The sequence below is a fragment of the Clavelina lepadiformis genome, chromosome 3 (genome assembly GCF_947623445.1).
Source record: "Clavelina lepadiformis chromosome 3, kaClaLepa1.1, whole genome shotgun sequence".
NCBI lineage: Eukaryota > Metazoa > Chordata > Ascidiacea > Aplousobranchia > Clavelinidae > Clavelina > Clavelina lepadiformis.
In genome coordinates, this window is record NC_135242.1 from 17,306,904 (window position 1) to 17,334,746 (window position 27,843).

Here is a 27,843-nt window from a genome sequence, read left to right on the forward strand (position 1 = left end):
GTTCTGGAAGTTGATAATGTATTCTTGTTCATTATTGTAGTGATTGAAATGTCTACTCATTTGTGTAGTGCAGTTGACGTCATATATTGATAATGGAGAGATAAAAGAATTAGTAATATTAAATCATTGACTCATTTGCTTGGAAGATTGTTGCCATTTTTTAAACCAGGTAAAACAGTTTTGTTTGACTTCCTGATATATCTATATTTTCACATTTAAAGTAATTTTCTAGTTTAAGTGTTGAAGATCATGTGCATAAAATCTGTAATCTATATATATATACAAATATTTTCAATTAGGATGAGTGATCTTCCGTTGTAAATGTGTCTAATTGATTTTCAATTTTAGACGCTAAAGTATGTGATGAATTATTTATGGCATTAAAACTTTTTCGGCTAATGTGCAGCACCAGCGAGGGACATCGCTGCCAAAATGATGTGTGACATCATGCCGACAATCAACGAGGATCGAGCAAGCAACATTGGTGCTGATGGAGCAGAAGAGGAGGAGGATAAGGCAAGATCTATTTTAAGCAAAAGTTGTCAAAAGTATCAAAAAGTTTTACTTATTATATATATTAGCTTATTTTTTAAACTGCTTTGTAATGTTAATACAGACAAACTTGGAACAATTGATGGTGACTGTGTTGGAAGAACGAGATAAGCTTGTAGAATCTTTGCAGGTACTGATAAACTGTTTTCCCAGAGTTTTTGTAACAAAACTAAGACAGCATCTATCATGAATATTCTCCAGTTTTCTTGTTGTGCTAGGTTTTCTATCAAGTTTATACAATTACATCGATAAAAATTTATGTATTTAGGAACATTTACATCTATGCTTGGTGAACATTGACTGCTGCCTGTTTAGTGAATTTTTTGTTTTGTTGCGTTTTACTGTACATTTTATCATCGTTGGTGTGATATCTTGTAACTTGTTTGAGTGCAATTCAGACATGGTGGCCACTGGTGTTGGGCGCAGTTTGTGACATTTATTTATGTATAATTGTATAATAACAGTGTCATGCCATCTGAGCAGTTAAACACAAAATGATGGTAATGGTGATTTGCATTTTCTTAGCTTAAAAAATGTTCTTGAACTAAACTGTTACAAAGAGATTATAGTTTTTTAAAAGAATACAGTTTTTCATGTGTGTTGTGGTGTTATTTCTTAACTAATCTTTTTCACTTTCGATTTATATTGGTTTAGGAAGTAAAAGATAACCTGGCCAGCACCAATGCAAAACTGGCAGACATTGAGAAAGAAAGGGACTTTTTGACAAAGCAACTTAACAGAACTATGCCTGCTGTGAGTACCTACTATTGCTACAGTTGCTACTATTAATGTCATCTCACGAATTTACTGTTTACTTTTTTGTCAATTAATTACAGTATGTTTTGTAAGCTAGCAGGTCTTTGTTTTAATGTGTTGCCAATATCTAACACCATATTTCTTTCTTTGGACCAAGAGCTGTCATTCCCAGTTTCAATTAAAAATTTATGACTTCCTGGCACACTCATCTTAAGCTTTTCAATGGGTTGAACGTTGCTGTTTGGGTTTTGGCAAATAATTTGAATAGTGTTATTTCATCTCTTGTTCGTTAGGGTGAGAGGAAAAAAGATTTTTCAGAATTTTATTTTCATTCAAATATATTTCTTGTAGTAAACCTTACTGACCTTACTTACTGAAAGATTGCCCCCAAACTTCAAAAATGTTAGTAAGCAAAACCAATAAAATTTGCCAGAAATATTGGCTAAGGCAGAACACAATATAATATTTAAAAATTGAAAGTGATGAAATTCTTTCTTCTTTAAAAATGAACAAATTCTCCTTTTTTGAGTCAAAAATGATGGATGCTTCGATTTAAGTGTAGAGACCTTTACCTTAACTTTGCCAATTTTGTGATGATAATGAAAATAAAATTCTGATAAAACATTTTTTACCCCACCATATTGTACATGCATATACGGATTTCCAGCCTATTTGCTCAATGTCATAATATACTGTAATATTGATTATAAATGTTTATATTCCAAGTAATAAATATTATATTGGCCTATGGTGTATAAATATAGTAATACTAATTACCAATACTCCAGTAGTATAGTATTCACATAATAATATTATACTGTACTGTACAGTTGGAAATATTTTAGTATTATGTTGTTTTCTTTTTTGTGGCCAAAACAAACAAGTGATTTTTGTAATTATCTCAATGTACCATATTACACATATTTCCGTGCTTATGTGTTAGCAGCAGTGTGTTATCAATTCGTGGTATTTTCATATCATGTGTATTGGGCAACCAGTGGGCTATGCTATACAATACTAATGCTATACAATACAATACTATACAATACTATACAATACTATATAACTACTGGTTCTCAACCCCCTGCTTTAGTTTAAACTTGTAGCTGTGTGGCTTCAAGGCCATGGACACCAAGATAGGCGCTGCCATATCGCACTGGAAGGACAATTAACTTTTGATTTCACTTTACATTCGAAGAGATTTTGCTCGTGATGATTTACACTGTGTGGTCTTACTGTCATACTTCTCCATTACAACTAACAAACTTTGTTTTCACCAGCTGCAAGTTTTATGACATTAGTTTTACACAGTTATACTGCAAAACTGTCCTAAAGTTCAGCTTTATAAGTTATTTGCGCTTTCCATTTAATAGCCTCTCATGGCTCAGCACAAGCTGTAAATTTGGGCACAAACAAGTTATATGAAAATTTAACTCAAAAACAGGCAAAAAGGTTTCTAGCAATTTATTTTTAATGAGATACATGCTCCTGAAATTTGGCTACAATATTTGGAATTCTTGGCTCTGTTGATGACAGAGCACGGCGAATATCTTGCTTAACTTCAAGACGATTATGCTGCTTGGACGTCATATTTACAAGTGTTGAAAAGGCAGATTTACATAGCTACGTAGTTTTGGTATGTTTTTCAAAAAAAGCGCATAATATCTACAGTATAACGAAACAGTCGAATCTGTTCAAATGGCTCTGTGGCCCATTCAAAATGTCTTAGTGGCCTAGTACTGGGCCATGGCCCACAGTTTGGGAACCTCTGCGCTAAGGGGTGACCTATTAGTTTAGTTACTGCTTTATTGTATCAAACCTGTAATATTACTTTTTAATGCAGGATTTTGCCGCCTTGACCAAAGAATTGAATCAAACCAGGGAGAAACTTCTTGAGTACGCAGATGAAATAAATGACATGAAGTCTGAAAGAAATAATACAAGGGTATGGTCAAGTACTCAAATATTTTGTATTAATTATCCAAGCTAAATAATAATGTGTCTAGAGAAGATGGAAGGATAAGAATCTCTTCTGAATATATATTTGGGAAAGAATTAATTTTCAAAAAATTTGTTCCATAACCTTTTTTAGGATCCCTCAAGTTATGTCAAAAACTTTTATTATGTGTTTATCGATGTTTACTGATTAATATTTCTGTATATTTTCTTGTAAGAATTGAAACCTTAACATGACACTTTACTAAGTAATTCCCAAGACGTTTCATCCCTACCAAAGTTAAAATATAAACAAAAATTTTTATAACAGATATTTTGAGCACAAAATTGTAAAGGTGTTATATTAGCGCGACACACATGGAGCTTCTTTTATATTAGAAAGCAAAACTGTTTCAAAACTTACTCAGTTTTCTTATTTTCATTGCATTCATTATTATGATTTTTTACTATGAAACAAAATGCTTTAATCTTAGTATGTGAATGAATTGCAATTTGATTTAACTGTAAAGTGTTTTCTAAATGCTTCTCAGAAGCTTTGCTCTTCTGACAGGCTGTTATGTCGATCACACATTACTTTTCATTGGTAGAATGTGATCAACCAGTAAGTTTAATTCAGTTCATTTTCATTAACAACGTTTTAGTATCATAAAAACAGAAAATCAATTATACTGGTGAATGCATGTAGTTTGGTTTTACAATTGTTCTACTTTACGATCACTCTATCACATAGTATAATGTGCAAATAGTCTGCTAAGCCATTTATAAATCTGCTTCAGCCCATTGCTACAAAAAGCTTGAACATCCCTAATTCTTGTTCCTGTAGTCTAACTATCATGCAAAGTTACGGACTGAACTATGTCCACATCGGTATATAATAAAAAAGGTAAAATATAATTCCACTTTGGAAGTTTATTTTTCATTAATCAACATGAGCTTTCGTTAGCTTGATCTCGCGTTTAACCATAAGATAGCAAAAAATTTTGAAGAACTTCGCAATGTTAAACTCTGCTATCAAACAACAGGCAAAAAAAGAACAATGACTTACTAGTAAAACTTGCAACATTGATGTTGTTGATATAATCTTGATAAGCTGCTTTTAAAATTCCAAAGATTATATAATTATGTCTATGTTCGTATGTTGTTCTATTTGTGCCGTATTGTATTCATTTTCCCCAGTATTAATTTTTCTCTAAGCACTAAAATAATTTATTTGCATGTATACCACAGTTATTACTGGAACATTTGGAAACATTGGTAGCACGGCATGAACGATCACTTAGAATGACAGTAGTGAAGCGTCAACAGCAGCAAAATGCCGGGGTATCAAGTGAGGTGGAGGTTTTAAAAGCTTTAAAGTCTCTCTTCGAACACCATAAAGCTTTGGATGAAAAGGTTCTAAGTCTTTTACTTTTTAAACTTATCAACTACTATAAGTTCATTGTCTTCTAAGACGTGTAGCCCTTCCGTAGATTTTATCTACAACTCTTGCGAAAAATTTAAGGAAACATTATTTCTATTTTTCATCCAGGTAAGGGAAAAGTTGAAGGCAGCATTGGAACGTGAAATGCATCTTGAAGAACTTCTCGAGGCTTCAGCCAGAGAAGTGAGCTTCTTAAGATTTTCATTATGTTTCCTTGAACTTAGAGGCAAGTCCAAAAGCAAATTGGCTTTCAACCCAAGAGTAGCAGTCAGTAAATTTACTGATAATAGGATTTCTAATGATATGTAGTGATTAACAAGTTATAGTCAAAATTGTATCACAAATTTGGCTTCCTGTTATGACCAAGAAGACGGTCATTATGATCTCACAATGGATAAACAATATCCCAGATGACTGGGGTTTGTAGTAGGTAAGGTAGACTAGCTTATGCTTTTAAGTTGTAATGTAGGTAAGTGATTAGTAGCAGGTATTTATAGCGTAGGAATATCATAGATGACAGTACATAAACTGGTAAAGCATTCTTGTTTTTATCAGGCTTGTCTTTATCGGACCAGGCTGGAGCCTACAGCCAAGATTGAACTGTTACTGTAGGCTAGGGTAATAATTACGTTAAGCAGTACAAATACACCAACATTTTAAGCTAGTTTAGGCTTATTTAACGCAAAATGTTCCTGCTATGTACTTGAATGCGCTATAATTTTATCTATTATTCTTTACTTCTCTATCACAGGAAACATTCTATTCATACTTGATCCAAATACTTGAGTCATCCCTATTGTTTCTTTTATTGTGACATAAAAAGAACCACCATCCTTGTCATAATTAAGCGTTGAATTTGCGTTTTTGCCACTTATTTATGTCAAAAACTGCTTAATCACAACAATTTAATACATATCCTTTCACCATTATATTTACTGACAAAGTTCTACTCTTTGATTTAAGGCCTACTTGTTTTCGGACTTGCCCCTCACATTAAATTTAAAGTGGAGCCTTTGATTGTTCCACAATTAATTAAAATTCTTTTGACAAATTTCTTTGATATATGTTAAAGTTAAAGCTTCAGAAATTTCATTCTTTTTCAAAGTGTATGTTGTCAACAGTTGTTATGAAAATATATATTTTTCATGTAAAACGTACATTTATTGACAATTACATTAATTAGAACAAAATACTAAGAGAACAACTGAATCAATTAAAGTTACAAGGAGAAACTGATGGTGGAGAAATTATGAAATCAAAAGGCGAATCACATCCGAACGAAATTCAGGTATTGCTATGTTAAGCACACACCAGATAAGTAGCTATACTTTAACTTTTAAACGTTCTTGAATTGTACACTCTGTAATGCAAATGAAGCTACTCCTAAACATACATCCATGTACGATACTTCAGTCATTTAATTTTTGTTGTGGATTTTGCATTTCATGAAGCTATATGTTTGCAATCGCAGATGCTCAATGGTAGTTTAGAAGGAGAGGAAGAAGCCAATCGCATAGTTTTTTTGCAAGAAACAAATGATAAGCAATCAACTGAGCTAAATCATATTCGACAAAGAGTTAATAGTACACTTTCAAGGTCAGTATATGTCGCAAGCTGCAGCAAATTAAAGAAGTGTTTGCGTCAAAGTTGTAGATTTTTATTTTATTAAAGAATATTTAATACTTTTCCTGTAACGGTAACGCTTAGCTATTTAGCTTTCAGTGTTCTTTGATAATTGTTCAGTCATTACCAGAAATATATTCTTAGGATCAGTGAACTAGAGTCAAATCTTGATACTGCTCGTAAAGGTCTAATGAACTCTGAAGAACAAAAAAGCTTACTTCAAAAGGAATGTGAAAAAGTAACTAAAAAACTTTGCTGTATGCTTTGAAAAGTTTATTGCAAATTGTAACCCGAGTTAAAGTGAGCAATGAGCACGTCTTAGCTGGAACATTTTCTCTTCCAGGCCCTGCGCACAAAGCAAGATATGGAGGAAAGACTAGCTACGCTCGAGAAAGTTAATATAAATCTGCAAAGGGAAGCTGCATCTGTGAATGAACTCAACTCTCGCTTGGAAATGGAGCTATCAAACCGAGGGGCCAGTATACGAGAAGTATAATGATATATATAATTATATATACTTACTTTTACAAGTAGTTGTTGTTGTCTGGTGCTCTGATTATGCTACCGCATGTATTCCATTAATTGGATAAAAACAATTCTATGGTTGATGTGTGCTGTTTTGAAACAATGTTTATGATTTTTCATTTTTCCATATTAATATAGCAACTGGTAATTGGTCTTGGTTTTCTTAATCGTAATTTTACACATGATTATAGATAGAAGAGCGCAATCTTCTTCTTGAAAGACATGCCAAAAATGTTAAAATTGAAATGCAGCAATCAATGAAAAGAGCTGAAGCTTTACCTGAGGTTGAGGCTTGTACAAGTGTTTATGAGATGTTTCTTACATAGGTTACATAATCATTTTTGAGTTTGTTTATCAGCTCTGACCTGCAACGCATTTGTGTTTTACAATTGCTTATATCTGTACTAGTGTCAAATTGGTCAGCTTTGCAAATTTGCTTCATATGGTGTATAGGAAATAGATAAATACCAGTATAAGTGATAGATGTACACAATTTACATGATATGTAAACCACTGCTATGGTGGACAGGTGGAAGCTAAACTTGCACAGCGTGTCGCGGCATTGACCAAAGCTGAAGAACGCCATGGCAATATTGAAGAGAAGCTAAAAGCATTGGAAACACAACTTGAAGAAAAGTCTCAAGAGCTAATGAGGGTATGCATTGTCAGTGGGGTTGTGTTATTCTGGAGTTTGTTCAATAATAATATAACTTATTTACATAACGCCTAACTGATAAAAATTGCTTGAAAGCATTTTACAATCTATAGATCAAATGCCAAACCAAATTTATCCAAAACATTTACATCTGATACAAATTCTTAAGGAATGAATTTACTTCTATCAATGCTATAAACATAAGAGCCAAATTAGTTATTAAACGAAAGTACTCTGGCTGTAGTCTTTTTGCCTTAAGATGCTCCCACTATCTATTTTAATACTTTATATCTTCTTTCATTACTTTGGAAACCTCAGTTACTCGACACAATGTTCTGAGGAAAAAATGGTTTGGGCTAGCAAGGCACCAATGTACAGAGTTCAATTTGTACATGTTTTAATTTGAATGACAAATTTGCTGCACTTCTATGGCTTTATTTGTATGTTAATTGTGCTAGGTTATATCGTTTTACCTTCTTTCTGCCAAAGCTGCTTCTATTCTTAGGTACGCCAACGAGAAAAGATGAATGAAGAACACAACCATCGCTTAAGTAACACTGTGGACCGACTCCTTACTGAATCTAATGAAAGGCTTCAATTGCATTTAAATGAGAGAATGGCAGCCCTAGAAGAGAAGGTGTGCATTTTTACTAGCTTGAAAAAACAATTGTACTGCACCAACTAATTGTGCTGCATTTAACCCAATTGCTTGTTGTATGTAGAACAAATTAACTGATGAACTCGATAAAACTAAGAAAATTCTTGAAGAAATTCAAATTGAAAAGGTGATTTTGTACTTTATAGGTTACCATAGAGTCTTATTTCAGTATCTAACGATATTTTGCATTACAGGAGCATTTGCAGCGAAATGCTGAAAAACTTGAAACAGAAATGTCAATGTTGAACACAACTAAGGTTAATTACTGCTATTACTATTATGTCTTTATTCAACCAAGTGTGACCTCTGAAGTTAGTTCGATTTTAACTTTACAGGATGTCACATTAACGATTATTCGACATGCTTTACGTTTGTATTTTAAGACATCATCACTAGACAGGTCTGGTGTATCTGTGAATTCTCGTTCGTCGTTTGGTAATCGTACATCGTGTGGTATGGCACCTCACATGGTAGGCAGTACCCCTGATTTGACACAGTATCGAAGACTTTTTCCAACCTCTGCCTCTGCAGAAACTGGCATGCCAGATCATTTTATAGAACATGGCAGTAACGATATACCCCATTATGCAACATACAGCAGGTGATGATTTGTTCAAATTTCTTGTTTTATCTTCATTTAAGATTTTATGTGAGTCTATGTATCAAGATAACGTTACTTAAAATTAGTGGAGTGCTGAAACAGTTGAACCTCATTTTCGAAGAAGATTTGTCAGTAAGTATACCGAACAATGAAGTTTTCAATAATGTTTTGTGGTTAAGCAATTACTTTCAAAATGTATTGCCAATTTGCCATTAATTATATATAACATAGGAAATTTTGAGGTCCTATTGTAAAATCTATGTTTGTCATCGTTGGACCTTGCATCAAGTATGGGTGCTGAATAGGAAATCTTCTGTAGGTGACAAGAAGGGGGTATAATAGGGTTATATACAGTTCAAACGTACTTAACTTTCAACTAGTGCATTCGCCTCGCTTGCTGGTGAAAATAGAAGCAAGGCTACTGGCCATTGCGCTAGCCTAGCCCGTACCAGTATTTGCAATAAAGACATGATAGTTTTGCATTATCATGTGTGGTGACTTAAGATGCTTCTATGCCAAAATTAATGTCAACTGCAACTGACCTTACGAGACCCAAACTTGCGAGATCGTATATTTTTCTAAAATGTATTACCTACTCTACACCTACAGCCATACTTGAAACGAACACCAACCTTCATACTTGTTGATTTTACATTGTGACATCTTAATTAACCATCACTACCCATGTTATGTTAAGTGGCAAATCTGAGACTAAACACCGCATATTTCAGCCTATTGAAAATTAATACCTTTGGTTCACTTACTGATAATTCTTTTTTGATTTAAAATCTATGTGTTTTAGCACTGACTTCTCACTTTAAGCAGTAAGTGCATTCATATTTCTTATACAGGGCTTCTGGTAATTTTGCTAGATCAAGTAAGATTACAAAAGATAACTTGGCCACTGATTCTGACAAAGTAAGTAGTTTGTGGTTTCATGCAATAATACGAAAGAATGGTCGATGTTTTGCAGCGGACATGAACTAAGTTACTGAATGTTTATGTAACCATTGCTTCCTAAACTTGATCTTGCTTTGGTTATCTAAATTGTAGTGAATAAGCCTGTAAAAGAAGTAAGCATTTTTAGGAATAACTTGTTTTATTACCAGGTTCACACCTTAAATGAGGAAGAGTGGGAAAGAGCCCAACAAGCTGCCATTCTATCACAAGTTCAACAAGCATTTGAAGGAAGTTCAAACTCACTGCAGATATCAGCTAATGCAAACTCAGGTAAATTGGAAATTCTGATTTGGTGACAAGAATTAGAATTTTCATCTCGTATTTCTTTCTTTTTTAACCCCAAGCAAGTTTTTGAAAGAAAATTTAACCCCACTAAGTAGACAAACATATCCTTTATTTCACGCTTTCTTGCATGAAGAAGATAAAAAACTGCAAGTGCAAGATGTGAATTTGATTATAGTTACTGACACTATTAGGTTATTGAACAGTGTGACTTGAAGCCAAATTCAACACTTACTTTCTTTTCACAACAAGGAATTTTTTTTATGCAATTATTTATTCAACAAGGATAAAATATGTTACGAATCCTTGCTCTAGACCGTATAATTTTGCACAAAGTGTATTGTGTTCTGTTAGGATTAATTAATGGTTAAAGAAATAATTACTAATAAATAATATTTCCAGAAATGGATGACAGCATTTATTCTGCTGCAGATCTGCTTTCTCCTGTTGGACAAGCTGAATTCCACTCTTTAACATATGCGCTTCAAGATAAGCTGGACGCTATAAATCAAGAAATAAGGTTTGGCTAAACCAGTGTTTATCAACCTTTGTGCCACTTGTTTGACCAAGGGAGTCACAAGATTGCAAACAAAGCAAGGAATGTGCAGTGTAATCTTTTAATTACAGACAATTTTGTTTTGTTTGAAAAGCCCTGAAGTAAATCTTTTTTAATTACCAGTAACCAGCTTGCTCGTAGGCAATGCAGAAACAAAATTGGGTGAGCAATTTAAGGTGCCTCTGATGTTGGTAAAAAGTGCAGCAAACCAAACAAGGTTGAGAATCATTGGACTTGTAACGTATTGGGGGAGTTTGATATGTGTCAAGTTGTCGTTGTATCTTTACTTGCTCTGATAAATCTGACTCTTTAAGGGGCATGCTCATCCCAGCTTCACAGGTGGCTACAATACTAAACTGGTGCGATACAAAAATTTGAGTCCAATCAAACCGTTGCTTATTTCGCGATGCAAAAGTGTCTAGAAACTCGGGTTCTTTCATAGAATCTTCGAGTACTAAAAACATGCATCCCGCAAACAAGATATTGATTACTGTTATGTAACTGATTACAAAACAAAGGTGGTACTGTACGCTATATCATCTCCTGCTAGATAAGGGCTAAAGACAGGAAACGGAAACCAAATTCTGATATCGTTAATTATCGAGAAAAACTGCAATAAACGTGACCGAAGCTTTGCAACCTTAAAACATTATAGTTGTGAATAAAGAAATTGATTAGGGCCTTTATCCTTATCGAACAAATCACACAGAATTCTAAAAGAAGTGTAAACGTAAAAGTCACAAGCTTTACGTCAAGAAGGCATCCTATTTGGGTTACCGCCATCCGAAGAACGTGTCATCAGCTGCATAGTTGGTGGTGGTGGCACAGGCTCGTCTTCAACTCGAGTTTGCGTTGACTTGTATGAACTGTGTTACTGGAAAACTTTTGTGTGGACGTTGCCGTCGTTCGTGGTGGAAGTTTGCATCGGTGTTGATGTGGCTTACTACTAATGATGTTGACCTTCGGCGAAGGTTAGGCATCGAGCTGGCGATGTTGAAATCCTGGTGATTGCCGATAACGGGTCGTTTTGTACCACTTGCAGGACTTCCTGCACTTCATGGCCGACTTTCCAAACGTTCGATGGTAGAAGCATACCTTCGATTTACGTTGATACATGTGTAGATGTTAGGAGTGATTTCATGTAAAATCAAGTTAACTTCACATGTTCCTTCATTCCTCTGACCCATTGGCTGCACCGAGAAATAAGGTGAATCGATCGTAAACAGTTGAATATGACGTTGTTTGCGTTACCTGCGGCATCCCTGATTGGCACAGCGTTGGTTGCGCGACACTTTGTGCTCCAGGCCAATAGAGCATTGGGTTAAAGCTTCGATATGTACCTCCAGCTTTGAAATTTGTTCACGCAGAACTTCCACGACTGAAGAGGTGTAGGTAAAGTTCGGAATCAAAGGGATTGTTGTTGTACAGGGAGGTTTGATACTTGTGAAGCCGCCATTGTATCTTTAGTAACTCCGATAAATGGTCCAGCTTCGCAGACGGTTACAATACTAAACTGGTGTGATACAGAAATGTGACTCCAATCAAACCATCGTTTATTCGGCGATGCAAAAGTGTCTAGAAACTCAGCTTCTTTTATAGAATCTGCAAGTACGAAAAAGGCGCATACCGCAAACAAGTTGCTGATTACTGTTATGTAACTCATTGCAAAACAAAGGTGGCATTGTATGCCACAGACTATCATGTTTCTTTTTGTGGTTGTGCAAAATAAGATTCTTAATATGAATGAACACCTCAAAAGTTTTACTAAAATGTTGCAGAAACAACTCTACTTTTCCTAAACTTTGGTGAAATGTGTAACATAGCTGCAATACGATAATAAACCAATTATGTTGTAGTATTTGGTAACATTTTTACTTGCGTTATAGTGTTCTACACGAAGAAAAGATTTCAACTGTGAAAAAAGCTGAAGAGATTGAACAACGTGTTAATGTAGTTCAAGAAACAAGACGACCAATGTTTCAACTTGACGGTGGTGTAGTTGTTTATCCTGGCGGCAATGGAGCTCCAAGAAACCAAGCTTCTTATAATGTTAGTACCATCATTTGGGATATTGGTATTTTTAAATTGGTATGATGGTGCTTGCAGACTTTGGCTTTCTCTTTAGTGTTGAGTTTTTTGCCAGTTATTCTTAGTCCTGATGTCAAAGTCTTGACCCTTGAGTCTTGACCAACTGTAGTGTTAACATTTGCCTCGTTTATACTACTCTAAGAACTAACAAGGCTAGAAAGGGGGAAATTGAAAGTTAAAATTAGTGTTTAAAAGGACCAGTGTTAAAATATCTGCCCCATATAACACAGATATATGAAGAAATTTCTGGTACCTAACTTACTAACAATTTAAAACCTGCTGATTTGGGTGTCCTAACTATGTACCACATGGAAAAATGTCAAAACATATCGATAAAGCACACATTGGCAATTTGTGGCATAATATCAAAGCAAGCAAATGCAGCATCGTGATTGACAGCAACTAAATTACTTAAGTGTGCACGATCAACGAGGCATACATAATCATGGTTTCTGATTTTTGTAGCACATGATATCTGTTTTGGAAAATATATAGAAAATAGAAATATAGAAAATTTGTAGATATGAATAGATTGATTGCTGTCATGGGATGGTTATAACTTATAAGTAGTATGAATGTTTGTTAACTCAAAAGCTGAATCAATCAATCATTAATTTACTTAAGCCTTTTGAAGTTTGGGTTGCCCAAACTTGGCTATTGACACCATGTTACGACAAGATGGGTGATTGATGGGGCCAACTAAAACACTGAGTTAGCTAACTGACATTTTGAGTTGAAGGTACTTAGTGTTTCGAGTTAGTTAAGTTATTTGCACGCATCTTGGGACCAATTAAGTTGTTTCAGTTTATCTGAAAGCTTGATCTAACCTAACCTAAACTTAGTGATTGATTTGATTGACTTGGCTTCAATAACATACTTACAACCAGGGCTTTGGAGCCGGAGCCCCGGAGCCGTGCATTTTCAACGGAGCTGGAGCTGGAGCCGGAGCTCTAAGTGAAATTCAAATGGAGCTGGAGCCAGTTGTTTGAAAATTAGCTCCGGCTCCGATGTATTTCATAAGATGCTATGCTACTAGCCTACTACTATTGGCTGAATTCACATAATTTAACAGCAACCCTTCACAAAATTTAGAATTGCTGGGGATTTGACAGCAAAGCAGCCACATGTTCATAGCTGCAACCGATGGTACTGACTACTGACCTACCCATTGAGCTAGATATTCCAAATTGAGCGTTCTTCCTTAAACCTCAGTTTTTGACGTAATGGAGTCGGAGCTGGAGCCGGAGCAGTGGTATCAATGAGCTCCGGAGCTGGAGCTAATTTATGATAAAAGAGAGCTCCGGAGCTGGAGCAATTTAACATTTACCCCTGCTCCAAAGCCCTGCTTACAACTGTAAAAAAGAAAGGTTTCGCTTAGTTTGGGGTGTTTCGAAAGGCTTTATCGTATTATTGCATAATAGTTCTTAAGATTAGTGGTTTCATTGAGCCTAGGGCTTTCGATTTTCCAGGTTTTCACAGACCCTGGAAAATGGGAATAATTTACCTCAATCCCATGATCCCGGGAAACAAATGTTTAAATTACACACAATGATACAAAAACCCAATAAATGGCAAAATCAATAGAATGGAAATACATCTAATCTTTTTTTATTCATTTTTCATGTAACGACTGCGAAGAAATCTCAGAGCGTTAACAGATTTGTTGCTGAGACATGAACGAATTTTTGTGATGAACAGTCCTGCAGCAGAAAAGGCTTGTTCTGCCTCAACTGATGTTAGTGGGATGCTGGGTAACGCCTTGTAAAGTTGATCCAAATTGCTTGGTCTTTTTTTCAACTTCTGCTTCTAGCAGTTTCATCTCCTGCTTGAATAATTATTGCTCGGCTTCCATCATGACATGGCAATATGTAGGACTTGATGTGGGTGGAATTTTCACTATGAACTTGAATGCTGTCATTAATAGGATTGTTGTTTGGCAGCAAGCAAGTTTAATTGAAACACCATTCTGTGGTCATATCGCTCAAAAATTCGGTTGCACATTTTGTTGATTGCGAAGATCGAAATTTACGTCCATTTGCAATAAATTTTTGTAATTTTGACATAACATTGCGAACTTGAAAAACCGGGAATTTTTGTGAGTAAAACAATGAAACGGGAAGTTGAAAAAGTCACTAAATTCCGGGAACTCCTGAACCCGGAATCCTGGTTTTCAAACCCTAGTTGAGCCATACAATCGATAAAATAGTTAAGACCAAGCTAAGCTTCCTATTTTGTACTGTCACACTAGACAATACCTTTATAATATCTGACCTCATTTTGAGCTTGCTTTAGAACTTCATTTTTTAGGGTAACTTTAGCCTAGTTCCAGTTATTGGCCATCAGTGTTACTCAGATTTCATGCTGCTTTGTTGATATTTATTGATTGCTTATGAGATTGATTAAGTGTGAAAAACCCTTGTTGAAAGTATATATTCTTTATTTACTTCAGCAATACATCATACACGAAACAGAGAAGCAACTCAGTTTTATGCATAATTTATAGGTATTGATTTGAGGTGATACACTTCTTCATCTGTTCACGCAACACAAGTGCCACTGGGGTTTTTAAGCATACAATTTTGCCATTCGATGGCAGCTCGAAATGGGTTGTATGCACAATATATACCATGGAAATTATCCCATTTGCTGTCATTTTTGGGATTTGTAATCAAAGTGGTGACTAGTGAGCATAATCTTTTTCTGAAAAGCAGTGCTCCACTGCGACTTATAATCTTCTATGGGCAATGTGAAATTTTGATTTTATCAATAATACATCCATCACTACAGTTTCACAGTACATAAATGTAATCAGTGGCGAACGTGCTCCTTTATTTGTTCCAAGTGTGTCAGTGGCAGATGAGCTGTCATCATTATGCCTGGCGTTTTTGGCATCATTACTGTCAACTCATGTCTTTTTGACAGTTGTGCAGATGTTCGATTACGTGATAGCTCTTGTTGATGCCACTTTGCCCGAGGAGCAGTCTTTTCAAAAAGATGATGCTGATATGGGGTAACTGCTGTGTGCCCTGCATCAATGTCAGTTTTAATGTATGGCTGTCTCTTCTGCATTCCAGTGGAATTAGCTCCAGTCACTACATACAAAGGGGTTGCTGGTTCGCAACTTTCATTTTCTTGGTATGGATAGTAATAATATGGTTTTTTGTGCAGATGCTTTTGGTTGGTATGTTGCCTGATCACTTGCTGCTTACTTATGTTCTCTGGTGTCATTGCCAATTTGGAAACAGGAGACTGACTGTAGTAATAGGCCGCACCATTATTGGTGTAAGCTTCTCCATGTTTCTTCATAACATGATAAAGACGATGCAAATCCGCCAGATCTTTAACTTTTGGCGTGCTGACCACTTTCTTTGTGTGCTTATGTAAGCCATTTGATTTGCAATCCTCCGTCTCAAGTTGTGGTCTCGGTAGTTTTAGTCCATCCATTGGATTTATTGTTAATTCTTCTTTACTGAGGTTTTCTATTGTCGTCACAATGTCCTCAGTTTTTACTCCACATTCTTGAAGACTTTCGGCTATAAGTGAATACCGACAAAGCATAGTTTTGTTACATGTTCCCAGTATCTTCACCAGTTTTTAAGCACTCGTTTAATTTACCTGCTGCTTGTTTTATTGCCAATAAATCAGCACTGTCACGGCCAAAGTGCTGTCCATAGTAATTTCTGAAAAACATGTCCACTGGGCTGCTAGATGGAGCTCTTAAATCCATTTCACTGTTAAAGAAGATGATTTCCCAAGTAACCATAAAGTTCACAAAAAATATGATTGTGTTTTTTAGTACGAATCTGTTTTATTGCACCAGTTTGTTTTGCCATGAAACAACATTAATAAAAATACTCTTGCCTGTGGTGAATTGTATTGTCTTTAGTAATTTGCCACTAACTTGCTTTACCTGTTCAAAATAGCAGTTGTAAAGTTGGCTACTGCTGCATGGGTAGGATTGAATGTCAACCTTTTGTTGCTCTTTTCAACCTGTTGCTGCCGTTGGTATCTTTCTTTGGCAGTAAGAGGCGGCTCTACTACAGCAACCCTCAAGACTTTATGTTTTCCAGTGGCTAAATTTTGTTTACGGTTTGCTTTACTAATTTTTTGTTCAGTTTACATTTAAGTAGCGTGGGTGTATTGTTTTTTAATGGTAGATTTACCTGCTTGTTTCTTTCCTTTTAAGGCCTGCCTTAATGTCTCATTTTCTGCATCATTTCCAGCATTGCTTTTCAGTGTTTGTTGCTGTGTTCCAGACAGGCTGGTTATAAGCTTAAGACTTTTATATTGTGGATTTTCTCTTTTGGAGAAGTTAGGTAGTGATGCACTGTAAGTAAAGCATAATATAATATACATCTTTTATTGCTACATGTTTATCAATTGCTTTTCAGTGTTTTTACATCTGTAGGCTCATACCTTGCATCATGCTTCTGGTGCCACAATGATGATGAGGAGTACATTCTATATGCAGGATTCTTTTTTCTCCATTCTTTGTTGAGAAGTTCGTTTTGGGTTTTAGTTAATGCATTCTCCTCAAGATTATTTCCGTTTGAATCATTCTTAATTTGTGCTTGTTGTGCAGTATTTGGCTTCGTTGATACAATCTGCAATAATTTCCTCCGGTTATTTTCACCAACCGTATGTGGTTTGTTCACAATCACGTTGTGTTCGTTTGTTTCTTCGTCATCTTCATTATCACTGTCGTGGTCCTTCTTGCGATTCACAATGTGCTTCTTTGATATTCCTATCACACTGGTGCTGAATGATTTTCTGTTGGCCACTCCAGTCAATGTAAGGCGGTGCTTCACTTTTATTTCTGGTTTTCTGTTGGTGTATGTGTGTTGTTTCCAGAGTGATGATGACACTATGTTGTTTATTGCCGGAAGTGGTCCTTCACCAAATGTGTGAGGCCTTGTTCTAAAATTAAACAAGGTGTTGCAAGTAATAACTGAAAATATGTTTACTGTAAGTTGAAATGGTGTAATTCAATAAGTAATGAACTCGAACATGTGGTTTGGACTTCTGTAAGAATATATAATTGGCGGAGATTAGGAATATATGCTATGTCTAAATTTGAAGTCAAAAATATATATACATATTTATCTAAGAACCTTGCACTTACAAAGGTCGGTACTGTTTGTTTTGACTATTCATTGTTGAGCGAACATTGTATTTTGCTGTTGCAACGGACCTTGCTCCATCTTTTTCTCTGTTGTTTTCATTCTGTGCTTGTGCATTATTTTGCAATAGGAGTTTTAGTTTAGCACCTATTTCAGTTTTGGCTTGGTGTATGGGAGCAGTTTGTTCATGATCTGCATTTTCTTTTGTGTTATTTTCACTGACAAATCCAGAGATTAGTTGTTTCTTTAAATTTCCCAAAAGTACTCTCGTCACTGTTTTGTCATCATCCATATCTGGAGTGACATTTTTACTGTTGTTTTCTTTATTTTAGAAAAATTTACATTTATTTACGTTACAAATAGAGTTTTGCCAATTAAGCATATTTATGTCATTATACATGGCACTAAATGGTAGGCTGTATAAAAGTACACTAGTACACTTAAATAAAGAGTGCTTTTTTGTATAGAATATATTTGTTATATACAGTTCAGTATACCTTCGTCGCTTGTATTAGGGTTTACATCTGACTTCATAGTTTCTATTCTTGGCAGCATATTCTTCACATCTTTACCTTCTTTTAAAAGGCTTTCCCCATGTACAGGATAGTTGGTACTTTCCCTGTCTGGGTTTGGTTGTGTCTTTAGTTTCTTGTTTAAAGTCCCTGACATAATATTACCACTTGTTCTCATATGCTTCTTTGCTGTTACATTTGCCAAAGTTGCTGGCTTGCCAAAGAAAGGCGGTCTTTTTTGACCATCATCTGCCAACAGATTGTAGTTTGTTACAGGCTTAAGTGTCTTATAACGTTTATATTTGGAGTTAATTATTTCAGAATATTGTTGCGCAGAGCCAAGAGTTCCATACAAACATTTAAAGTGTGATTGTGTTTGTTTTAATAAAATTCGAAGTCATCAAGCTTACAGATTTAAGCAAGCATTCCTTCGTATCATATGCTAATATTTGCCACAGATTAATTATTATCAGAGTTTACCATGGTCATTTCTGTTTAAGATGTATGGCTTCCATTCTTGAGTAGGTGACATACTAACTCCAGATGGAGCTACATTTGGTTTCTTATGGCTACTTTGCTGTTGAAGAAAGTTTTTCCACATTTGTACATCAGTGTTTTCTGTTGGTTCTTGGTGACCGGTCTGTCTCCTTCTTAGTCTTTGTCTGAGATTGTGAAAGATTTGATGTGGATATAATGTGTTGATTTATTCATTCAGGTATTTCATAATTCTTGCTATCACCTATATTTGTTTATTCTTGTAACAGCTTCATGGTAATGAAGTTTTTCATGCTTCAAGAGCCTTTCTCGCAGGGCCATGTGCCAAGTATAAAATTTGTCCTTGCTTGACTCCTCTAGTATACTCAGTTGCTCATTCCAAGATTGCAAGATGCTTTAAGCGAGATAGATTTAAGTGTAACTACATTAAATAGAAACATAAATTTCACCAACATTTCGGCCCATGCGTAAGATTTGTTTACTATTGCACTAATTTGCAATGTGCATTAAATCATCAAAATTGCTGGTCTACCCTTACAAGCTACCAGCTGTTTGAAATCATACCTGTCATGTTCTTTGACATATCCTTGTTTGATTTCATCTTTGTTATTCTCTTGATTGTCTGTTTGATGATGGGCAGTTAATGAAGGTGTCTCTCTTGCAGCTGGTGTTGTACCTCGCCAAAATTTGATGTTTCTTATTAACTTTGTTCTATTCCCATTCTCGTGGCTAGGTTGACTTATTAAGCTGAAAGTGTAGCAATAGTTTAGCGCTCATTCATTAAATGTATACTAAAGATTCTTTTCAAGCTTTACAAATTATGATTTTCAAATACTTAATGTCATTATTATACTTCCTTAGAAAAAGCCTGGCCTGGTATGGCATGAAATATCTTCACTCACTTCTTGTAAAATCGAGGAAGTTTAGGTGGAGACCTTGTAGCAAAACGACTTGGAACTGCTTTGGGTCCAAGCTCTAGTGTATTGTGATTCGGCACACTGCTTGGCATAATATCAGGAAAAGTTGTTTTGGATTCAAACATATTTTCTTCTTTAGACTTCTCATAATTGTTATTTAATTCTTTGTTATTGTTATTTTCCTTTGTGGATACTGACAACATTTCTGTCTCAAAAAATTTATGTTCCCTCCCACCCTTCACAACCATAGTCGCTTGAGGCCATCTATGGTGTCCTGCTCTGCTCACCGCTCCAGATCGACTTGCACATTTTGAATTGGGCACGATTGTTGGATTTGTTTTGGGTATATACTTCTGTATTGTGGTGGGACGAGTTTTTTTACTTTCTCTCTTCAGTGGAAGGTCTAAACCGAATTCTGAAAGATGGCTCTTGTTTATATTCTCCTCTGTTCCCATTGTTTAATTAATACTATGCTTGTAGTATTACTTGTAACTATTTTGTATGTATTTTGTATAATCTTCTGCTTCTTGGGCAGCAACAATTCAAATACCCTGATACTGAGACCTAAATTATCTTTGCCGATTAAGGATACATGTTTGCTGTTTTTCTGTTTTGCAAACCGTTTGAACAAGTCCAGTTGAAAGATTGCTCTTGTTTCTCATTGCCAGAGCAGTCTGCAATCTCTCCTGCTAAATTTGTTAAAACTTGTAGTATTGACTGATGTGGTGCACTTACTGCACCATCAATGGAAATTGTAACAGCAAATTAGCACTTGAAAACCACAACTTATAGCACTTGATAAACACTAGGGAAAGTCAGTCAAATTAACCAGTGTTCCTCCTCTTAACGGAGTGTCTACATATTTTTTTTAAAATGTAGAAAGATTGCTTAGAAATTATTGTATTGTGTTACCCTCTTCATCACACACTGTGTGGCCCAAGGTATATTTAGTTTGCAAGGAATATTGCAAGATAGTGTTACTCTAGCAATTATGAGCTGGCCAATTGTGTATTTGTTTTAATAGCTGATTACATGTTTTCCCTCTTTTGTTAAAAAATGGATGTATCATGTTTCCTCTGTGTAACCAGAGTCCTTTGTGTCTGAAGGGGTCACATCAATGTTATAATTGTATTATCGTTTATAAATTGTATCAAAATGAATTGCCTGTAATTTCTTGCACTGAAACATTTCATTGTTGATTTTAATTCAACATAATTTACAATGTTTAACAATTAGAGCCAGCTTTCACATTTATAACTACCTTAAAGTGAATTATGTGAATATCTTTAAATCAAAATAATCCCACTACACAGTAGTTAAGTGGTCAAAAATGAATATTTGTTAATAATTTTGGTGTTTTTCAGTAATCAGTCTAGCTTAGTTTGGTTGTAGTATTAAATAAAATTGAAAAAGTTAACAAAAAAAATTAGTTAGGATTCGTGTTACAAAATTTTTATTGTTCTGATGTTGGGATTAAGGTTGGGATTTGTTTTTACTATTTGAAACCACTGGTACAGTAACTTTACTTGTACTGTACTGGTATATTTTTGATATAATCATTGATTGTATACACACACATATATCTAGTCAAAGCATTTAATTTTGATTTGTGAAGTTCTTCTTCGGCACAAAGTTAACATTCTGATTGGATTTTTGTGTTTGGATCAATTTATAGTGTCAGAACTTGTTGTAAATACTTTAGGCATCCTCAGGCTTTTCTAGAAGCAATGAAAGATCAGAGTTACAGGCTGCATTGCCCGATCAGGAAGAATCAAAAATGTAAGTTAAAATGTTTTAAAGACATTTTCGATTAATGTCTTTTTGCTTGTGCTTGTGAATAACAGAACATTTTTTTTAGTTTAAACAGGCACACAATAAATCATTAATATTTTCCATGCATTAGGTCGCTAGATAGCTTTGGAACACCGAACAGTAGCTATAGTAGCCAAGATTCTTTACAAAGAAATGCTACCCAGCAATTGCCTATTGCCGGCAGCAACAAAAAGAAAAGTGGCATTAAGTCTTCACTAAGTCGCCTGTTTGGAAAAAAGGACAAGGTGATTTATTATACATATTCAAGGCAGTTGTTGCTTGTTATACCTTTCAAAATTAATTTTTCATGATTCATAACTAGATGTTGATAGTTGATAACTCTTCATCTCATCTTAGATTCGGATGTCTCGACGTCATTACATTACATCTGCTGCTGAGCATGCCAATTCGTCTGAGCAGATGTCAGGATCTGGTTCTGTTTCCATCACAGATGATCGCTCCCTATCGAATGATTCGCTCGATGCAATGGGACCGAGTCATCACAGGGAGCAAGAAAGAAGAATGAAGAAGAAGTAAAATACGATTATGTTACTTTTTCAAAGAAAGAAAAACTGTGTTGCTAGCTACCCTTGTGTGCATTCTAACAGCTTTCGGGTAGAATTTTCTCTAGTCTTGTCGATAATTTCATATAAATCGTATTATACCGGTTACTACTAGGCATGAAATGTTGGAAGAAGTTCGTCGAAGTGGAACACCGTTTGCCGGATGGAGTGGTCCAACTGTGGTTGCTTGGCTAGAGGTTTATAGCTTGATTAAATACGCAAATCTTGTTTGAACATTATTAGCGAAAAAAGTCACAATTGTATTTTGTCTTGCAGCTGTGGGTGGGCATGCCAACGTGGTATGTTGCCGCTTGCCGTGCTAATGTCAAGTCAGGTGCAATCATGTCGGGTCTTTCCGAAACTGAGATTCAAAGAGAGATAGGAATTAGCAACCCTCTTCATCGCCTTAAACTCAGGCTCGCTATTCAGGAGATGACAAGCCTAACCAGCCCTTCAGCGCCACCTACCTCCCAAACGGTAGGTGAACGTTTTATGCTCATTTCCGGGATATCTCGATACCTTTATGTCCGAAAATTTATAGTTAGCCGTTATTCAACATCTAGAAAGAATAGAATAATTTATTTTGTGCGTGATCTTTGAAGGATATTTACAAAAATGCAAGGTATCGTTTATGTATCTTTTCATAACGGTTTTTTCATATATGGGTTCATTTCTGAAATTTATTATTATTGCGGACTCGTTTGTTGAAAATAGTCCGGATGCATTTGTTTCAATGTATGTACGCAAATAACACAAATGCAGAAGTTAGTATGAACTAACATCATCTTTACTGGTTACGATTCGAATAGCAAAAATAACCTACAATTGACCATAACTGGTCAAGCACATACATAATAATGGCTGATTTTTATCAAATATTTAACGCTGCCCTCAGACAACTGGAAATGTATGGATGACCCACGAAGAAGTTGACAATCTTACCAATCAATTACCCCCCACGGTATACATAAAATGCACGCATCTGTGTAGTTGTTCTGTGTCAAAGATCGTTTTGTTGTGTTATCATTGGGTTATTACTTGGCATTTTACCTTTATGATAAGGCACCAAATAAAAGATATGTCTTCGTTGGATGATTAGCGTTTCCTTTGCGATACTTGACTTTTGTTACTGCGTTACCATTTTCATAATCCAAATTGTTAAAACGTGCCACGTTTTCATATAACCTTCCATGTGTTTAAATGCGATTGTTTATTATGGTGTAGTACTGTAGTAGCTTGTAAGATTATAACGGTAAATTCTACAAATAAATTCATTTGTGTTCCGAAAACGTTGCCAACTATGACAACTAGGAATGCTGCCAATTTTCTCTAACCAACACTTTTTATGTTTACGCTCATTTATTCTGCAAGGATGATAAAGTTGGATGGGCAGAGGTAAGTTCCGTTATAACGCTCGTTTGGGCTTCGCCTTTGTTCGTTGGTTTTTGGTAAATTAATGGCCCAATAGGTGTTTTTGCCTCGTTGATGTTCGGTGTAAGGACAAATTTTGCAGTGCTGATCAACGAAATAAAATCCGCAATCAACCACTGCTTCCTAATGTATGAACATTCTTGCAGACTTTAGCCTACGGAGATATGAACCACGAATGGATAGGTAATGAGTGGCTTCCGAGTCTTGGTCTTGCTCAATTTCGTTCCTATTTCATGGAATGTTTGGTCGATGCGCGCATGCTAGATCACCTCACAAAGAAAGATTTACGTCAGCATTTAAAAATGGTTGATAGTTTTCAAAGGTAAGTATTCTTGCTTAAGTGTTCTGTCATCGCATTATGCGTACTGACCTGCAAAATTTAAATTTCCAAGCTTTTCTGCGATGTCAACGCACCTTATTCATAAAACATAATGCATTATTGCAGATCAAGTTTACATTTCGGTATATTATGCCTAAAGAGGCTCAACTACAATAAAAAAGAACTCGAAGAAAGGCGAGATGCTTCTGCGGATGAAGTAAAAGGTAAAGAAAACTCTTTGGTTGTTGCAATTTTTTAATCCCTATCCGAAAATAAGCAGACCTCGTATATACTAAAGCTACACTGCATTAATCAAACAGCATGGAAAATAATCACAGTTAACATAAACTAAACAAAAATCAACCTAATAACTACAACGTTTTTGCAAGGCCATATTATTGCAATGGTGTTTTCCCTGCAGACGTGTTGGTATGGAGCAATCAACGTGTAATGCGTTGGGTCCAGGCGGTGGGATTACGGGAATATGCCGCACGATTGAGCGACACCGGCATCCATGGCGCTGTGATTGCCTTAGATAATACATTTGATGCAGACAAGTTTGCACTTTACCTGCAGATTCCCAATCAGAATATACAAGTAACTACGATCTTTTTTCGTCTAAATATTTTCCAGTTTGAAATGTGCATAGCTATGTTCTATCACAAATCAAATCTGCAGTGAATAGCTTCAACGTTTAATTTTATGCGTGCCTTCGCAGGCTCGTCAAGTTTTGGAGAGAGAATTCAGCAATCTGATAGCTTTGGGCACAGAGCGTGAATTAGAAGCGGACGAGGTACGAGATGAAGGAGTACTTCGGCAATTTTATAGTTACAGAAAGAATCATTATTGAAATTGAAAAGTATTTATATTTCATATTTTTATATCACATATTTTATATTTCCTTGCAGTCTGACGGTAAAGGATTTCGTCGTAACTCATCGTGGCGAAAAAAGAAGCGTCCAACAGCGGTCACCACATCTCCGTCGACGATGGCCGACGCCGAGCCCGATTCAGTGTTGGTCGGTGAGCGGTTAGAAAATCATTCCAATAGCGGCGCATTCGGCGGGGCTGTCCTTCGTCCTGCCAGCCCGTTCCGTCCTCCTCATCATGTGGTGGACGGCGGCGGCCTCCTCAACGAAGGTAAACTTTATTCTAGCGATATTTCTTCAAGCTAAACATTGGCTGTTTCGTGGCTTGTTCGTGCAGTAAGAACGGTATGCGTTTTCACTGTCGCAGCCTATGTGTAACAAACATAGCATGTACGCGTGTTAGTGTACCATTAAAAGGCGCTTTCTGTTCGCTTTCGCATAAATCTTAACTTTGCTGTTGTCGTGTGTTGCATGCGTGTCAATATTCCATGTTTCCTGCTTTGTCAAATGCAGGGAGCAAGAACAAGAAGAAGTACAGGTGACGCTCGTTCTTGTGAACGTTTATATGTGACACGGAACAAAAACCTTGGTAAATTGACTATTCGTTTTTAAATTTTGAAACTACGTAACAACTAATTTACTGCTGCTGCTACTACTACTACATCGTGCTTTGTGTGTTCAAACCATGCATTATACTGTACATGTTTTTGGCTGTGTAATTTTGTCGTTGTTTGAAGTTGTGTTAATTGCATAAACTTGTACTCTTGTGCATGGCTGCCAACTGTTTAGCGGTCGTCACGATGTTTCAATGTCGGCTGCTAAGTTGTTTACCTTGCATGGATTGTTTATAATATTAACAGACTTAGTAAATTTGATACATATTGTCCGTATGTACATGGTAAGATGTCTATTTATTTATTTTTTGCTTTCGCATTTAGGTTCCTCTTTAAACCAACTTACTACAACAACGAGCAGTTCTTCAATTTCCGATTCACAGATTCGCTCTTTCGCTTGCTAGTATTCCTTCAATGTCTACAAGCGCGTGGTATTTTGAAGCGCTTCACTCCACAGCCAATTCTCTGCACTGCAGATCACCCAAAGACATGCACATAGCGATTTGCCTAATTTCAGCCTGGTGCGGTAGTTTGTATTAGACTAATTGTTTTTTTAATATTTGAATGGATTTGTTGCAGGATAGCAATTTTTGTATGTTTTGTTTCGTTTTGTTTGTATTTTATTTTTTGTACACTTTTTCATATAGTACGTCGAATAGTGTTACAGTACTGTTGCAGATTTTTAGAACAGTGCCACTGTTTGTGGCTTCGTATAGAAAAACGTCCGGTACAATGCGACCATATCTTGTCTGTGAAGCCCGATTACAATTAGATGAGCGATTATTTAGTTTGTGCAATGGCAGCAACAACAGTGCATTGCGCATTTGGTGCGCTTTCAAAAGGAAATAGTTAGCTGGATGTTTGTACTCGCTCATTGCTGGCTTCCTCTATTTCTTCCCAGATTAACTATCTGTTAAAAGGTCGCTGTTCTTATTTTTCGTAATTTTAATACTGCCTCTTATTTTCCAAACACATACATTAAAAGACTTCACTTTACTGCGGTACAGCTTTATCTTTGTATCAAGATTATTTAGAATTTTTCCATTCGCCATGCAGGCAAGTTAATTTTAATGATGAAGATGTTGAAAAAGCCATTTTATAAAGTCCATAAATTATTTGCGTGTTTGTCGTTTCCTCACGTACTTCAAGGCGAAGTATATGAAAAATTGATTTATACTTACACATACGTGTGATCCTATGGGCCACGTCTTTTATTACTTCAATTAGTTGGAACTTTTTTTGCTTTCTTAACGATTCTATGCGAGAAACCTCTAACTTAATGCAGTATTATCACGAGATCTAAACTTGCAAAATCTGAAATTCTTGATAAACATTTTGCGAATTCGTTGTTCGCTGTTCTATAACCATTATTTCTGTAGTCTGACTAGCTTTGTCATTTTTCTTGTACACTTTACTCTCCATCCGTAAATATCTCTGTATGGTGCTTCCCAACATTCATGGAAATGATCAAACACCAACCCTTGTTCCGAAAACCATTCCGCTTTCTGGAATCGTTGTTTTAGTTCTATGTTCAACTCTTCTACATCGCTCCACTTATTTCGTGTAATTCGAACTATGATCGTGCAACACTTCTTTACGTTTCTGTTTTGCTATTTTAATTTATTTTTACGAAAATCCCGATTTTGCATGTTTTTACAGCACATTGAATTCGTGTTCGGTGTCATCATTATTGTCTTGCATTCATGTTATTTTTTATTGACGTCAGATCTTACCAATGCTTTGGCAGTATTTTTGCCCGATATACGACTGTTGAATGAATAAAGCAAACAATATTTTATTGGTTTTTGTAATTTTAGTATTGAAAGGTCTTGGAGCCATAGGTTTAGTTATAGAGTGCTTTAGAGTTTAGAATACACTTTTATCAAATTCGCTGTTACCCATCCTAGGATACGCACTTAAGCAAATTTAATTCACCTTTAAGTTTGAAGCTCCGTTTGAGATAAAGCAAAAAATCCATGGTATATCGTCGTAGCCCGAACTTCCCGAATTAGTTTAGGAGATCTTTATAATTTGTCTTCGTATAGGTTATAAAATACTTCTGGTACTATTACTTGCATATTAATTAGTTTCAATGGTACTGGCATACAATTAAAATAACAATTGAAGAGTCATTATTCAATCTGCCAATGGGCATGCTGTAAAAAGTTGATTAGATGATATGCAGTACAAGCTTTGCCTAAAAAATTTTTATGAAGTGAAGATGCAAGTGGCTATTACTGTCGTTTCACACTATATCATTACAGCAATAAAAGCTTTACGGGTGATTGAAGCAGAGTTTTACTTTGACTGCAAACGTCATGAAAGATTAAACATGAGATCAAAAATTGTGCCTAATTAATGCTGATAGTTAAATAAATTGAAAAACTTCCAGATAAAGATTACGAAAAATCATGTCCGACTCATTACAAATCAATAAATTTGTAAAGTGTCGTTGAGATTTAGTTGCTGTTGCGACATAAGTATCAACCTTCATGAGATCAAGTTATGCACTGGCTCTTCAAAATGACATACAGCGCTAAATGCGTATAATTTGCTTTA

General features: G+C 35.6%; 2 protein-coding genes across 7 annotated transcripts; one reads left to right on the top strand and one right to left on the bottom strand.

Annotated features, from left to right (window-relative positions):
* Nucleotides 1-27,082, top strand: LOC143449652 (liprin-alpha-1-like). Of its 5 annotated transcripts, XM_076949926.1 has the most exons (33): nucleotides 1-169; nucleotides 407-516; nucleotides 617-682; nucleotides 1,207-1,305; nucleotides 3,152-3,253; nucleotides 4,492-4,656; nucleotides 4,793-4,867; nucleotides 5,868-5,972; nucleotides 6,156-6,280; nucleotides 6,452-6,545; nucleotides 6,651-6,797; nucleotides 7,024-7,116; nucleotides 7,362-7,487; nucleotides 7,993-8,124; nucleotides 8,210-8,272; nucleotides 8,340-8,402; nucleotides 8,529-8,746; nucleotides 9,598-9,664; nucleotides 9,856-9,976; nucleotides 10,391-10,508; nucleotides 12,431-12,593; nucleotides 21,379-21,455; nucleotides 21,580-21,733; nucleotides 21,846-22,021; nucleotides 22,167-22,248; nucleotides 22,328-22,528; nucleotides 23,629-23,804; nucleotides 23,928-24,025; nucleotides 24,223-24,398; nucleotides 24,520-24,594; nucleotides 24,710-24,941; nucleotides 25,184-25,259; nucleotides 25,609-27,082. In XM_076949926.1, exons 2-32 carry the CDS (start codon nucleotides 433-435, stop codon nucleotides 25,210-25,212), a joined length of 3,702 nt encoding a protein of 1,233 aa, XP_076806041.1. In that variant the 5' UTR covers nucleotides 1-169; nucleotides 407-432; the 3' UTR covers nucleotides 25,213-25,259; nucleotides 25,609-27,082. The 5 variants fall into 5 exon arrangements, with proteins under 5 accessions (XP_076806041.1, XP_076806038.1, XP_076806040.1 ...); XM_076949923.1 differs by lacking the exon at nucleotides 25,184-25,259; XM_076949925.1 differs by lacking the exon at nucleotides 25,184-25,259 and having other exon boundaries at nucleotides 10,421-10,508.
* On the bottom strand, nucleotides 15,007-20,527 carry LOC143449653 (uncharacterized). Of its 2 annotated transcripts, none has more exons than XM_076949930.1 (11): nucleotides 19,662-20,527; nucleotides 19,324-19,506; nucleotides 19,004-19,153; nucleotides 18,745-18,926; nucleotides 18,250-18,513; nucleotides 17,755-18,046; nucleotides 17,049-17,549; nucleotides 16,796-16,959; nucleotides 16,543-16,705; nucleotides 16,248-16,363; nucleotides 15,007-16,165 (listed from the first exon to the last, which is right to left on the bottom strand). In XM_076949930.1, the coding sequence occupies exons 1-11, from the start codon at nucleotides 20,129-20,131 to the stop codon at nucleotides 15,441-15,443; spliced, it is 3,210 nt and encodes a 1,069-aa protein (XP_076806045.1). In that variant the 5' UTR covers nucleotides 20,132-20,527; the 3' UTR covers nucleotides 15,007-15,440. The 2 variants fall into 2 exon arrangements, with proteins under 2 accessions (XP_076806045.1, XP_076806044.1); XM_076949929.1 differs by having other exon boundaries at nucleotides 17,755-18,073.
* Nucleotides 27,083-27,843: the final 761 nt, after the last annotated feature.

Excerpts from the sequence above, each read along its gene's own strand:
- LOC143449652 (XM_076949923.1), top strand. The coding sequence starts at position 433 with ATGATGTGTGACATCATGCCGACAATCAACGAGGATCGAGCAAGCAAC. Across the intron at positions 8,125-8,209 it reads TGGCAGCCCTAGAAGAGAAG|AACAAATTAACTGATGAACT; the intron begins GTGTGCATTTTT and ends TGTTGTATGTAG. Across the intron at positions 23,805-23,927 it reads ATGGTTGATAGTTTTCAAAG|ATCAAGTTTACATTTCGGTA; the intron begins GTAAGTATTCTT and ends GCATTATTGCAG.
- LOC143449653 (XM_076949929.1), bottom strand. The coding sequence starts at position 20,131 with ATGGGAACAGAGGAGAATATAAACAAGAGCCATCTTTCAGAATTCGGT. Across the intron at positions 18,514-18,744 it reads CTTAAACAGAAATGACCATG|ATGATGGTCAAAAAAGACCG; the intron begins GTAAACTCTGAT and ends ATCTGTTGGCAG. Across the intron at positions 16,166-16,247 it reads GGCAATAAAACAAGCAGCAG|CCGAAAGTCTTCAAGAATGT; the intron begins GTAAATTAAACG and ends ATTCACTTATAG.